The 14,236-nt window shown below is 52.5% G+C and overlaps 1 protein-coding gene across 15 annotated transcripts in view; it reads right to left on the bottom strand.

Annotated features, from left to right (window-relative positions):
- The window catches only part of CUX1 (cut like homeobox 1), a 374,351-nt gene that overhangs the window by 91,348 nt on the left and 268,767 nt on the right, over positions 1-14,236 (bottom strand). For all 15 annotated transcript variants that reach the window (XM_082644032.1, XM_082644034.1, XM_082644031.1 and 12 more), the window contains exon 9: positions 9,471-9,519. In XM_082644032.1, coding sequence (XP_082500158.1) covers positions 9,471-9,519 — 49 coding nt within the window. The remainder of the gene's footprint in view (positions 1-9,470; positions 9,520-14,236) is intronic.

Here is a 14,236-nt window from a genome sequence, read left to right as displayed (position 1 = left end):
GACTGAATAAATACAAGTGGAAATGGAGTCTTTTGATTCAATTTCTTTCTATTCTCATAGCCCAAGAAGATTTTATTGCAGAATTACTCCTGGGAGTAATTCTCACGGGTAAACAGTGAATTAAAGACACTCTGGCCATTCTCCTCCTAAAAACATGCACAATGTTGCGGTTGTTTTCCTCCAGCAAGTATTTCCATAAACGGACGGGGTGTAAATGCCACTTCTTTTGTGAGGACCAGACTTATTTCAACGTATTTAACCCTTCACCCGACCAAGTTTTCTAATGCTGAGGCTGGCATTTCCAGCCAGCCAGGCCAATGAGGGGCTGCTGAGGGGGTGAGGCCGAACAGAGCCGCCCAAAGGGAGGAGGCTGCAAGAGGAACGAGTGGACGCTTCTGTCATTTGCTGTAATTCCCGGACAAGGACACCAGCGCTCTGGAGAGCAAACCAGTATTTCCCACTGGTCAGTGAGAACAGTCACTCCAGTGCCTGCCTCCCAAGAGGGCACCATGGTGCAGTGGGCAGGAGCTGGGCATTTGGGACCAGAGGGATGAGAGCAGGTCACCTCACTCAGCTCACCAGGCCTCCACCTTCCCATCTGTAAAATGAGAACAACGTCTCCCTCCCAGGGACCTTGCGAGGATTAACACCCAGAAGCGCCCTCGTTCATAAGTGCTTTGTTAATGGGCTTGTCCTGATTTTACAATGACTGAGACGAAACGCAAGGATGGGTGGGAAGCTGTAGCTAATTGACACCGGGCGCGTGGACTGAGGAGTGATCTCTGATTCTTTCTACCAGACGTACATTCTGCTCATAGAAAAGATGAACAAGAAAAGCCTGGCTGACTAAGGCTATTTCGTGTGTTTTCTTATTTTGTGGTGTGACAGTGCATGCCTACTAATTGCTAAGAAAGAACTGAAAAGAGAAGCAAGAAGTTAGCCTGCCCGGTACTCGCCGATCCACCTAGTTGTACGAGGACTGGGTTTGGCAGCCTTAAGTGGTTCTACGACGGCGGCGCCGCCCTATCTGCTCTGCATCCAGACAAATTAGGGTATTTCTAACAGTAGCTACTCCTGCCCAGGGTGGTGCTGGTGGCTGCCCGCCCTGCTGCTCCAGGAGCTCTTGGAATTGCACTCAATCTAATTCCCATGGCGCCTGGGCGGGCCTGTCTGTGCTCGAGCAGCCACTTCCCACCCTCCGCTGCAAACCGTCTAGAGGCGCCCGTGTCAGGAAAGGCGGTGATGTGATGGGTATGGCCAAGATGCCAGGGGTGACTTCTGGTTCACGATAACTGCAGGAAGCTCTCCCCTTCAGTGAAAAAGATTTCCCCTAGTTTGTTTCCAGATGAGCCACTCCACGTTTCTCTGATAATCAAGTCATGTTACTGAAAAGTTTACTCTCGTCTTTCTCGTCAGTTATACTCTTGGGCATAAAACCTCCATGGCTCTGCCAGGAAGAAGGTGTATTTTGACATATTTCTAGCCTTTCTGACTAAGGAAAACAGTGCTTAGCCTAGTGGAGAAGCAGTTCTGGTGGCAGCCAAAGAGGCAGCACCCCCCGCCCGCTAACACTGGCCGTGAAACGTTCCAGAAGCACCAGAGCTGGGGCAGCCCGGGCAGGGGCTTCGCGGCCAGGATCTCACGTGGGCATTTCGCTGTTGGGAGCAGAGTGCTGTCCTATCAAAGGCCGAGGGCTCACAGAATAAGGGATCTTAGTTGTGGATGATTTCACCCTTGGTTTTCATAATTTCTCCAGAGCTTCTGCACTTTGTTCCGTTTCCAAGTTCATGTACAGTCATGAACCTGGGGCCTATCCTCACAGCCTCTTATCACGTTTGACTTGACTTGGCTGCTTCACTGTAACTCTTTAAAAAAAAATCAATTAATTAACTAATTAATTAATTAATTAGGTTGTGGCAGGTCTTAGTCGCGGCAGGCGGGCTCCTTAGTTGTGGCATTCAAACTCTTAGTCGCGGCAGGTGGGATCTAGTTCCCTGGCCAGGGATTGAACCCCAGCCCCCTGCATTGGGAGCGCAGAGTCTTAACCACTGTGCCACCAGGGAAGTCCCACGCTGTAACTTTTTAATTGTTTAGGATTTTTATTATTTATTCAGGATTTATAGCCTGAGTACATCAAAAACAAAACAAAACAAAGCAAAACAAAACGAGTTGAGGTGGTTTGTTCCGCTAAACGTGCGCAAAGCAGAACAGCTGAAAGTCAAAGTGGGCCTAAGAGCTGCTGAAGGAGGGAGCGGGTACTGGACGCCGGGAGCTGCTGCGGTGAGTGAGTCTCTGTAGCTGTAAATGCAGCCCAGCTGCTGGCGGCTGAGGCGGAAGGGAAAGGGTGCTGTGCTGGGTTGGCTCCACAGTCTCCCTTGTTGCCAGGGTTTCCTATCTTTCCCACGACCACAGTCCGGCCAGATGAAGTTGTGTTTCTAGAACTGGAATCAACGTGGGGAGGGGGCAAGCTCTGGTGCTGGTTTCTGATCTGGACGCCCAGACACGGGGCCGTGGCTGCCATGAGACACCCAGCTCCCCGTTTCCACTGACGGGACTCCTCCTCCCCTGTCCCTACAGAGGCAGAGCCAGGGGACCGAGGCCAGGGCCCTGGTGGGCAGCTGGCGGCATCGTGGGTGTGACTCAGCGGCCACCCCACGGTGAGAACTGAGCCTGGCCAAGCCTGAGCTGCCCTCCTGAGAGATTTGCTGGCTGTTTCTTACTTTCTGTCCTTTTCTGAGAAGTGAGGGTAAATGCTGGAAGCACAAGGAAAAGTAAAGGAGAGGGCACGTGAATGAATGAGGGCACTGCTTTGCATTTTGGTGGTAACTCCAACCAGAAAGATAGAAAGGGCAGCCCTGCAGGACAACTGGGGACCAGTGAGATAACAAAGCCAGGTGCCTAGCGGTGCCACCACACGGTGACAGGCGTCCAGTGAAGAATTATTATTTTGGGCCCTGGTGTGTGCCGCCTCAGGTGGCCACTATTCTTTCCTTATCTTAAAATGAGGTAATACTTTGTTTTTTTATTTTATTTATTTATTTTTGGCTGCATTGGGTCTTTGTTGCTGTGCACGGTCTTTCTCTAGTTGCGGCAAGCGGGGGCTACTCTTCCTTGTGGTGCGCAGGCTTCTCATCGCAGTGGCTTCTCTTGTTGCGGAGCACGGGCTCTAGATGCGTGCGTTTCACTAGTTGTGGCACACGGGCTTAGCTGCTCCGCGGCATGTGGGATCTTCCCGGACCAGGGCTTGAACCCATGTCCCCGGCATTGGCAGGTGGATTTTTAACCACTGCACCACCAGGGAAGTCTCGAGGAAAAATTTTAAAATTTAAAATCTTAAAATTTTTAGGGGAAAATTACTAAAGACTGTAGCTGGTCTTCAGGTTAAACTCCAGCTTCCTTCAACTGTCACCAGGAAGTCATAAAATGTGGAGAAGCGCGGCCCAGTGGGGCAGACAGAGGAGGCAAAGGCAGAGGCTCGGGTGGCTGCAGCCTGCAGGGGACGGCTGGTGAGGCCGGTCACAGCCCAGCGTGCAACGTGGGCCCCGGGCCCAGGGAAAGGGGGCTGTGCTCAGGGGTTCCCTTGGAGGGTGTGTTTCGTTCTCCCCCAGCACCAAGGCTGGGATGTGAGGGAATCCTCACCACCTCCCCTGTCGGGCAGGCTTTCCCCAGTTTACCCATTTAAGGTGTGGCTTTGAGTCCCCTGGTTTTATATGGTGGTGGTAGAGGCGGGGGTGAGGGGGGTCTCTGATCCAGCCTTCTGCCCAACCTGGCCCTAGGCTTTGTCTCTTGTCCCTTTTATATGTGTGGCCATGAAAACCCACCTCTGGGGACACCAGAGGTGAGCAAGTTCCTTTAGTGACACAGCAGCCACGTGAGCTGGCCAAGGGCAGTGCCCCCAGGGAGACGGGCCGTGGCTGGGCACATGGGTCTGCTGGCAGGCTGTCCCTCCTGCAGTAACTTCCCAAGGCTGCTGGAGCAAACTACCACAGATTCAGTGGATTCAAACAAGACCAGCTTATTACGTCATAGTTCTGAGGTCAGGCGTCCGCTGTGGGTCTCACTGGGGTAAGGTCAAGGTGCTGCAGGGCTGGTCCCTTCCTGAGGCTCCGGGGAGGATCTGTTTTCTGTTTTCGGGCTGTTTTCAGCTCCTAGAGGCTTCCCGCATTCCTCGGCTTGTGACCCCTTCCTCAACCTTCAGAGCCCACAGTGGCCAGTCAAATCCTTCTCACATCCCATCACTCTGATTCTTCTGTCTGCCTCTCTGCACCTAAGGACCCTGGTGATTATGGAGGGCCCACCTGCATAACCCCAGGGACCCTCCCATCTCAAGGTCAGCAGATTAACAGCCTTAACTGTGCTCTGCAGGTAAGTGGACCTATTCACAGGTTGTGGAGATGGGATGTGGACATCTCTGGGGGCCGTTCTTCTGGCCACCGTAGTCCTTAAGGACAAATAACACATTTGGACCATTTCCAGGAGAAGGCAAGCTCTCCTTGGGGATGACTCCTCAACCTGCTCCCCTCAAGGCCCCGGACTCTGGAGGGAGAGAAAAGGGGAGCGAGACTACAAAGACCAGCAAGCGACTTTCCAAGGGAACAGATGCCATCGCTGTGTAAAGTGCACAGCTAACTTCCGGTCACCCTTCCAGATCAACACCCACACTCGACTGCGGAGGACAGCTAGGACCCAGAGGTGGATCCGCTTCAGTGATGATGCAGGATAGAGGTCAGAAAGGTCCACTGAGAGAGTTATCGCCACACATCCCAAGCTGGCCCTGTGCTGGTGGCCAGAGTCCCATTTGGACCCCCTGCCTGTGTTTCTGGGGGACTCGATGGATACTGATTTGGATTTCTTTTCTCGGGTCGGCCAGGCTGAAAGCTGGATCTACCCCAGCATCACACCACCTGCATAAATGCAGATTGTTACAGCCCACAGACTGCTGGGTCACGATTTCAGAAAAGCCATAAGAGCAAATTTCCCTACCCCCTCCTGTCCCAAAAGCTCTGAACCTTTACTGTCACCAATTAAGACAGTATTAATACAAACACCTCCAAGTTGGACAAAGAGGTGTAAGTGAGACCCAGCCCTAACTGCCCGTCCCCAGTTGGACTCTCTTCCACTTCCCCCTCACTAGAAACACAAGTACTTCAGTGATAAGATAGAGCTTCAGGTCTCAGTAGAACATTCTGACTATAAACCAGTGCAAAAATAATGTTATATGCCAATGAACTAGTAAATTGCTCCTCCTGGGGCTCTCCCCTGATGGGAAAGGCATGGAACCAGATGTCTGGCTGCGCCCGGCCCTGGTACCCCTCCTCCGGCCTGGCCCGCCTCCGCCTCATCGCCACGGGGCCCTGCATCATCCCTGCCCTGACACATCACAACAGCTGCTTACTGCTGTCCTGGCTTCCAGTCTTTTCACTCCCCTCCATGCTCTGGATGTTTAGCCAGAGTGATCCTTCTAGAACTCAAATCTGATTTCTCACTCCTGCCAGTGAATCTCCACTGTTCTCAGGATGAGGCCCTCCCCACACCTGGCTAGACCCCCTCCTCTGGGCCCATCTTTCCGCAGGGGCTTTACGGAACAGCCTGGAACCCCCAGAGCTCATGGTGCCTTCCGTATAGGCCCTTCCTTGCCTGCCTGGACGCTGCCCTCCTCGTCCCCCCGGGGAGTTTTTCTCCTCATTGAGTCATCCTCGTTGACCTGTTGAGTCACCGAGTCAGCCTCTCTTTCTGTCTGCTCTGTGTCTGATCCTCCACCTCATACTCTCAGCGAGGGCTGGCCCACGTCTGCCTGCACAGCTCTGGTGACGGGGAGCTCACTCCCTTCGGAGGCAGCTCCAGGCACCTCTGCATCGGGAGAGAGTTCCCTCCCATCAGCCTCTGCACTTGGCCGTGAAAAAGCCCGACCCCTTCCCTGGCCAGCCCTGGACAGCTGCAAGGCCGGAATCCACAACCGCTGCCCTAGGCCTTCCCCTTTCTAATCTCTTAACATCCCAAGTTCCTGATGTGTCATGTCTTTCTGTCTTCTTTCCCTGCTCCCCAAAGAACAGGGATGTCCCCAGACCTCCTTGTTTCTTTTGTGTAAGGGTCCCTTCCCCGTCCTGGCCATGGAGTGGAACCTGAATGCATTCCATGTGCCTGGTTTCCTTCTAGTGTCTGTGGTTTTCCAGGACAAACGATAATGCCCCGGGCATGGACTAACTGCTACAGCCGGCTGCAGAATCACCATCCCCTTCACTCCAGAGACTATTTCTATTAATGTAGCCTGAGTGGCTGGTGAGACTCTCCTATACCTCTCCCCACCCCCACTGTGCTGGTATCTTCCTGGGCAGGACTTCAGAATTCTCCCTGAGAACCCAGGCTTCCTTAGCAACTACAGAGCATGAGTTTAAGCACCCACTTACAGGTGTTTTACCTCTAATCCGCAAAACAACCTTCTGAAGGAAGTACAAGCAGGCCTCGTTTTACTGCGCTTCACTTTATTGTGCTTTTTACTAACTGAAGGTTTGTGGCAACCCTGTGTTGAGCAAGTCCACTGGCGCTATTTTTCCAACAGCATTATCTTAAAGTTAAGGTATGTGCATTGTTTGTTTAGACATAATGCTACTGCACACTTAAGAGACTACAGTGTAGCATAAACTTAACTTTTATATGCACTGGGAAGCCAAAAAATCTGTGTGACTTCCCTTCTCATACCCGCTCTGTTGCGGTGGTCTGGAACCTGAAATCTCTCCGAGGTCTGCCTGTACTAGTTACCATTCCCTCCCTCCCTTTCTCTCGTACATAAACAATTTTTTTTAATTAAAAAAAAAAACTGAATTGTAAAATACAGTCACATAAAATAGACCATCTTAACCATTTTTAAGTATACATTTTAAAGTAGTGTTAAGTATGTTTGCATTGTCAGGCAACCATCTCTAGAAATTTTCATCTTGCAAAACTGAAACTCTGTCCCCATTAAACACTGTAATTCCCCATTCCCTGCTCCCCCAGCTGCTGACACCCACCTACCCTTCTTTTTAAAAAAATTAATTAATTAATTAATTTTTGGCTGTGTTGGGTCTTTGTTGCTGCGCGCGGGCTTTCTCCAGCTGTGGCGAGCGGGGGCCACCCTCGCTGCGGTGTGCGGGCCTCTCACTGCAGTGGCCTCTCCCGTTGCGGAGCATGGGCTCCAGGCACGCGGGCTTCAGTAGTTGCGGCGTGTGGGCTCAGTAGTTGTGGCTCGCGGGCTCTAGAGCGCAGGCTCAGTAGTTGTGGTGCACGGGCTTCGTTGCTCCGCGGCATGTGGGATCTGCCCGGACCAGGGCTCAAACCCGCGTCCCCTGCATTGGCAGGCGGCCTCCCAACCACTGCCGCCAGGGAAGGGAAGTACCCCCCACCTACCCTTCTACTACTGTCTGTCTCTATGAATTCGACGACCCTAGGGATTTCATGTAGGTGGAATCACACAGTCTGTTTTTTTTGTGAGAGGCTTAATTTTCCTTAGCATAATGTCTGCAAAGTTCATCTCTTTCTTTTCCTTTTTTAAAAGAAATGTAAGCAGTGGAGAGACTTGTCCAAGGCCATCTATGGCCAGGAAGTACCGAGTGAGGACCTGAACCAACTGTTACCGTGGAGGCGGCACCTTTCTTCAGGGTCCTGTCTGGTGTCTCCGAGGACCCGGATCCACCCAGTGGCCTTCAGCACTTTGAGAAGCACATCAACTGTGCCAAACGTCCTAGTACCTGGGGACTAACTGGATGGAGCCTGAGCACTTGATATGCACAGAGTCAGCTCATCTGTCTAACAAACTAGAGCTTACCCCAAAGTGCCACCAAAAGGGGAAGCAGGCCCGGGATGGGCCTGGGGGGAGGGAGAGAGTGGGTGAGTAGAAACTGAGAAATGCAAATGATAATCCCGTGACAGGGAAGGTTAACCAATAAGGTTTCTGTAAAGTTGAGCAGTGCTACTTGAGTAAGAACAAAGGGGCCAAAGTAAATTCGTTTAGCAAATTAAGGTAAATAAATGCTTGGGAACCTCTGTGAGGTGAAGCAGAAGTAGTGCTTTAGGGCAAGGAGCTGAATGGGTGTATTTGGGACATAAAGAAAGGCCAAGCGAGCCCCCAGGCTCTATCCTTGTTTCCGAGTGTGGTGAATGGCACAGGCGCCAGGCCTGGCTCTGCAACTGACCGGCCACCGACCTCAGTTTCCTCATCTGTAAGATGGGAGTCATAACTACACTGACCTTGGTGGAAAACAGTGAGGTTTAAGTGACTCGGTTCATGTGAAGTTCGGTACAATTGGTACAAAATAAGCTACTCAGCAACGGGCAGCTCTTCTCACCGTGACTAGCACAGCTACTACACAAATCTGCTACCGCGGGCGATACAGTCCATGCGTCTCTACTGAGCAACCCCTATGGACCAGGCCCAGGATACTCAGGGGTGAGTATGAGTGTGCAACACCGAACACACAAAGTCTTCCTGAAAGAAGAAAGGAATCCACACGTTCCATGATCATTCTTATGCATATACTGACTTTCATGTTTTAATCAGACTTCAGGATATTTTCATGGGCCAAAGAATGGACAGGGACGCTCTTTGCTGAGTGTCTGCCAAGGTCCGGGTTAGCAATGCCAGTCAGGGGGACAGGCACCCTCTGGGACCCTCACAAGGTGGAGAGCTGAGACCACGGATCCGAGAAAGATTTTCATTCCATGGGGCCACCCGAGGCAAACCGCTAAACTTCGAAGTGCCTGGAGCGACCCAGATGTAAAACTGAGCGGGGAGAGGCCACCACTGTCCCTGGCCTTCTGCGGCTGACACATAACCCAGCTCTGGCTGCTTCTCCCTGCAAATAAATAAACTAAAACGAGAGACCCCTCTCTTTTCAAAGCAGTAGCACCATATGCTGAAGCAAAATGTTCTCCTGTTCTGCAGAGTCCTTGGGGAAGGGCGGGGCTCTGTAGGGTGGCCAAATTTCCCAGGCAGCTGAGTGTTTAGAATCACTGGATACCGTGTACCTATTTCGTGCCGGACACAGTGCTGGGGTACTTTGCGCAAAGCATCGTGACAACTAAGTATCAGCCAAGAGGGGCTGTCAGCTGGCAGCCCTCTCCAGAGCAAGTGGCTTCATCCCGTTAGAAGGTGGAGACACAGACTTTGCTATAGGGTAACGCACTGGTATAAACTCTATGGCATAACGGCTGTCACGGGAACAGAGCAGAGATTTAAGAGACGGCTTAAGGAAAAGAAAAAGCATCACCACGGGATGCCTGGGATGCTGGGACCACGTCAGAGACTTTCCCAAGGAAATCACGCCTGGGACTTTTCACGTATTTCTCATGACATCAGAAAAAGCGTCAACGTCAACAGCTGTATGGGAAAGGTACAAGAGTAACTGGCCTCCTAACTTAGAGAAGCCTCTTCTGAGAGAACAGAAAGGGCTACGCTCTTGTGATTTCACGCCCGAAGCCATCAAACGTCCTACCTGGTTTGCTCTTTCAAGGTCCGTCATGATCATTTCAATTTCGTCGGCCCTGGGGAGGTGAGAGGGAGACAGCAGGTTAGTCAGCGGCGAGGGAGGCTCAGGGGCCACCGCGGTTCCAACTCGGCAGCATGATCCACAGGCATGCAGGTCGGTGTCGAGGGAGAGGGGCCATGCAGAAGGGGACTCTGCCACCCATTGGGAGGAGGTGGGCTTGCATCGGCAGGAGAGCCTGCCTGCCCTTGAGAGGCTCCAGTCTCTTTGGGGAGACAGTGCCTCCTGCCAAGAGAGCGAACAGAACTCTGAACAGAATGCTCTGGAAAAACAGAGGCGGCAGAGATGAATTCTCCTTGGGGGAGGGAATCAGGAAGGTTTCAGAGGAGGTGATGTGTGAACTGGGTTTTGAAGGATGATTAGAAGTTTGCTAAGACCAAGAGAACCATGAGCAGGTTGGGGAGGCGGGAGGAGGCTGGGGATGCAGGCTGGGGGGCTCCGCAGTCTGTGCTATAAAACCACCTGGGTCACCGTCATCCTCCCTCAGCCTGCTCACACACGGGGTTTCCAGGTGTGCTTTGTTCTTTCTCTTTTTTTTCCTGCTCTGAAAGTACCTTCTTGAGTAATTTGAAGGCACATACATGCTTCCAACACACAACAGCATGAGAGAGAGAGAGGAATGCTCAGAGTTCTACCGAGAAGGTCAGTTCCAAAAGTCTGTGGCAGGTTTGAACAGAACGCCCAGGGAAGTCACTGCCCCAGATGAATCCCGATGACGGCCCCTGTGACCACGGCTGAGACTGCTGCCCGAGGAAGGTTCAGCCCACCCATGGAAGATGGGAGGGGATGTTACAGCTGCAGACCAGCAGTGGGTGTGTGCGCCCCCACCTGCTGCGGCCGCCTCATTCCACGCCCCACGGGGACCTGAGCTGGCTCTGCCACCTGCAGGACTGAGCTCCACCCCGCCCCGCCGGCCTCTCTGCCTGCTGAATCCCCCTGGCTGCCCTTCTGGGCCGAGGCTCCTGCTCCCCTCCTACCCCCGCGGCCCTGTGCTCAGGCAGCTCCCACCACGTGGGGGCCCCTACATAGCCTGGACGTGTGTCGTCTGCCCCGTCACCCTCCACTCCTGGGAACCTCATCCCCTACTTCCACCCCTCCCCAAGTCCTCCTCCAACCCTGCCAGGGGCTCCATCTCAGGAGGTAGCGCAGCTCCCCCTCCCTGCCAGGGTGTGTCTCTTTCACCCTCATCCCTGCCAGCACAGGGCCTGGCATCAAGCTGGAGGCCAGGGTCCTGAACGCAGCCTGTCCTGCCAGCAACGGGCCAGTGGGCCAGTCTACTCTCTGGGACAGGTTGGGGCACTCGGACGGGCCGACTCCAGGGTTCTTCTGTCCCCCAGACCTACTTCTCTGGTCTTAGCCATCCACCCTTCATATAGAGAGTGGGACAAACTACCCAGGCCCTGGCCGGTCTGGTTTTGCCATTTGCTGCATCGTGTGTTCTCTCCTGTGGCCCCGAGGCTTTTCCAGCCTTCACGGCGCCCTGCGATTCAAGGCAATCTCATCAACTCCCAGCAGCCCAAACGGGGTAACAGATGCCTTGTGATCAGGTTCACCGATCGTCGTATCTGTTTGAAATAGTATCCTGCTTTCAGGCTCGTCCGAGAGAAGTCCGAAACAACTCATCAAATGGCCTAGTTAAACGAAGCTCTTTTTAGGACAACTTCGTGAAGCAGGCAGTGTCTCTAAGACAAACACCCAAACTCGGCCCCCGCAGAGAAATGCTGGGGGCCGGGGGCGGCTTCAATTACAAAACATCTTAATGCACCATGGCAAATAGAAACCGCCAAGATCTCAGAGAGGAACTGCCTTGACTCCAGAGGGTAAAACCATCACTGAAAGTCTTTGGTCTTCAAGTGACAGAAAAGGGGACCTGACGGCGGCCAGGACAGAAAGCTTTCTTGACAACCTGCTGATGGAGTGCACATTTCATTGCGTATGAGAGGCAATCAAAAGTTAACAAACTTCTCTTTTAAGGCAAGTCACAACTTTTAAATGCAGTTTTGAACTTTAATCAAACAGTTATTCACTATGTATTTACAAAGTCCAGATCTACACGGCCACCCACCCAGCCCGCCGGCTGCTGGCATCATCCGAGCACTCTCTCCCTCGGTCCGTGAATGTTTTCCGACACCTACAAGCTCCCTGGCCCCGGCAGCGGCCATGGGAAAGGCGCAGGCAGACGTGGCTCCTGCACAGCCCACCAGTGCCGCGTTTACAGAGGGGGACAGAAGCCCCTCCTCTTGGCTGCTGAGCACCTGAAACAAGACCTCCAGGTGCCCCATCTTCCTTCTCTCTGGAGCACATCAGGGAGCTGGTGGCTGCAGGACCCAACAGGTGGCCAGGGGAACGGCCTGGGCTCGGGGAGCAGAGATCCCGAGCATGGGGTCTCAGGGAGGGTTTTCCGAATCTCTCCTGTTGGGTCCTTCATGAGCCCTTTCTGGCTAATTTTTTTTTTTTTTTTTTTTCGGTACGCGGGCCTCTCACTGTTGTGGCCTCTCCCGTTGCGGAGCACAGGCTCCGGACGTGCAGGCTCAGCGGCCATGGCTCATGGGCCCAGCCGCTCCACGGCATGTGGGATCTTCCCGGACCGGGGCACGAACCCGTGTCCCCTGCATCGGCAGGCGGACTCTCAACCACTGAGCCACCAGGGAAGCCCAATTCTGGCTAATTTATCTTTGTCATTCAGATATTTCTTCTGCTTGGTTTGGGTATCCTATTATCTGGCTACTGTTGGCCCGTCTACTTCCATCCTCCACGTCGTCCAACTTTTCCTTACATTTGCTATGTCCTGATCCTTTCCTGCTCCTTCTGGGTGGTCCTTCAACTTGACCCCCCTGCAGTTGTGCTCAACCTGTGATCCATCTCTTCTCTCTGCTTCCTTAGTTTAGTTATTCTGTTCTTGATACCTGTCATTCCCACTCTGTTCATTATTAAATTATTACTTGGTTTTGCTTTATGTTTTCTCGAGTGTATTTCTCATGCTTATTGTGTATGTGGGGCCCATCTGTCTGTCTTCAGATCACATACGCTGATGGGATTGGGGGTCTGTCTTCCAGAGAGGGGTGTTCTCCTCTGGGGCCTTGCTGTTTTCCCCGGGGGTACCAGCTACTCTTCTTGGCAGGGTATATGGGGGGAGGAGGGGGGACAGAGAGGCAGCCCCGCTGTGTGTCTCTCAGGATGAATTGAAGGCACACAGCAGTGTTCACAGTCTTTTGCTGAGTGAAGAAGGAAAGGCAGGGGATGACCCCAGGCCCCCAGAGTAAACACTGATAGCTCCCCTCCACCAGAAAAATCCTCTGGCCAGAGCTTCACCTTCAGTTCTCAGCATTAGGAGCAGGGGATTCCCCTGGTACAACTCCCCAGCCTCTGCTCTGGAGATAAGGGGTAGAGATGTGGCTGCCTGGGGGCCCACCCTCCCCTGTTTTTATCCACTCCTCACTCCTTGCCTGGCCACTGCCATTGGTGATGGGGCCAGGACAGGGTCAGACACAGGCCTGGGCTAAAAAAGAGAGGGATTCCCAGGGGTCTGGCTTCACCTAGAGGCTAGACTGGCAAAGCTGGGACCTGCCGGGTCTGGGAAGTGGCATCCAGATCTGGCCAGATTTAGGGGGCCTGGGTGGGCTTGAGTGCCTCCTCAGGTGAATGGTTTTGGATGGTCATTAGAATGCTTCATATCCAGAAAACAAGGTATCATCTCCAAAAGATTTCATGTCACTTATTAAAAATTAGTCACATTTAAACAGGAAGGTGTCTTCTTGGCAGTCTGAGGCAATCCCTGGAAATGAATTTCAAGTTTTTCCATCTTCTCATCAGTTTAACTTTGGTTACTAAGCAACTGCTAAGCTGACCAAAATATTGAATGTGATAACAAGTGCGGCCCTTACCTTTCATTATGAGAGCAAGTCTCATATTTCCAGAGCTTTCAGCCCATAATGCCCACACTGAGCCCTGCTGTTACAGAGTCGGGCAGTTCAACACCAGGTACCCTGGCAAAAGCAGGGCCCAGAGGGGCTGCAGTTCCCCTTCGCGGATGGGACCAGAAGCCACAGAAAGAGGCAGTGGAAGGAAGCAGGGATGCAGTGGGTGAGGAAGAGTTCAGATGATCATTTTAAAAGTCTGTAGGCTCGTGATTCACTTTCCCAAGGGGCACGCTTTTTAAAAGGTGAGAGAAAAATACAACTGGCTGGGTACTGAAATGTGATCAGGGCTTCTGGAGACGGGAAGCACAGCCCTGGGTGCTGGCCGACCCGCCGGTGCTGGCTGCATTTTAGAACCCGTCTGCCACCGGGCCTGTATGACCCACTTCTCGCCAAACTGCTGCCCGCACCCGCCCCTCAACAACACGACTCCTACCAGACAGCTGCCCTCAATAAGTAACATGAAAGTGCCCAGAGGTTAGAATATCTGCAACTATAAACGTTATCTGAAAAGTACAGCGATGAATTAAACGGCATGTGCTTTCACAGCAGGATCATCAACAAGACTCTGAGGGGTTTTTCATTCTTTTCATTTCGCAGGCTCAACTACCACGTCAGGATCTGGAGCCTGACATTAGTCTAAAATCATTTATTTTCCAAAGTCCGTAATAACCACAGGTATTGTTTGCTCAGCAGAACTATTTATTATAAAAACTTAGTTCTCTCACCTTTTTATGAGCTGACAAAACAGTTTTCACTGATCTATTAACCTGTGCTGCATGATGTCCTGCTCTGGCT

The sequence above is a fragment of the Mesoplodon mirus genome (genome assembly GCF_964341445.2).
Source record: "Mesoplodon mirus genome assembly, chromosome: 15".
NCBI classification, from domain to species: domain Eukaryota; kingdom Metazoa; phylum Chordata; class Mammalia; order Artiodactyla; family Ziphiidae; genus Mesoplodon; species Mesoplodon mirus.
Note: the sequence above shows the minus strand (reverse complement) of the source record. Positions and strands in the feature narration are given on the sequence as shown.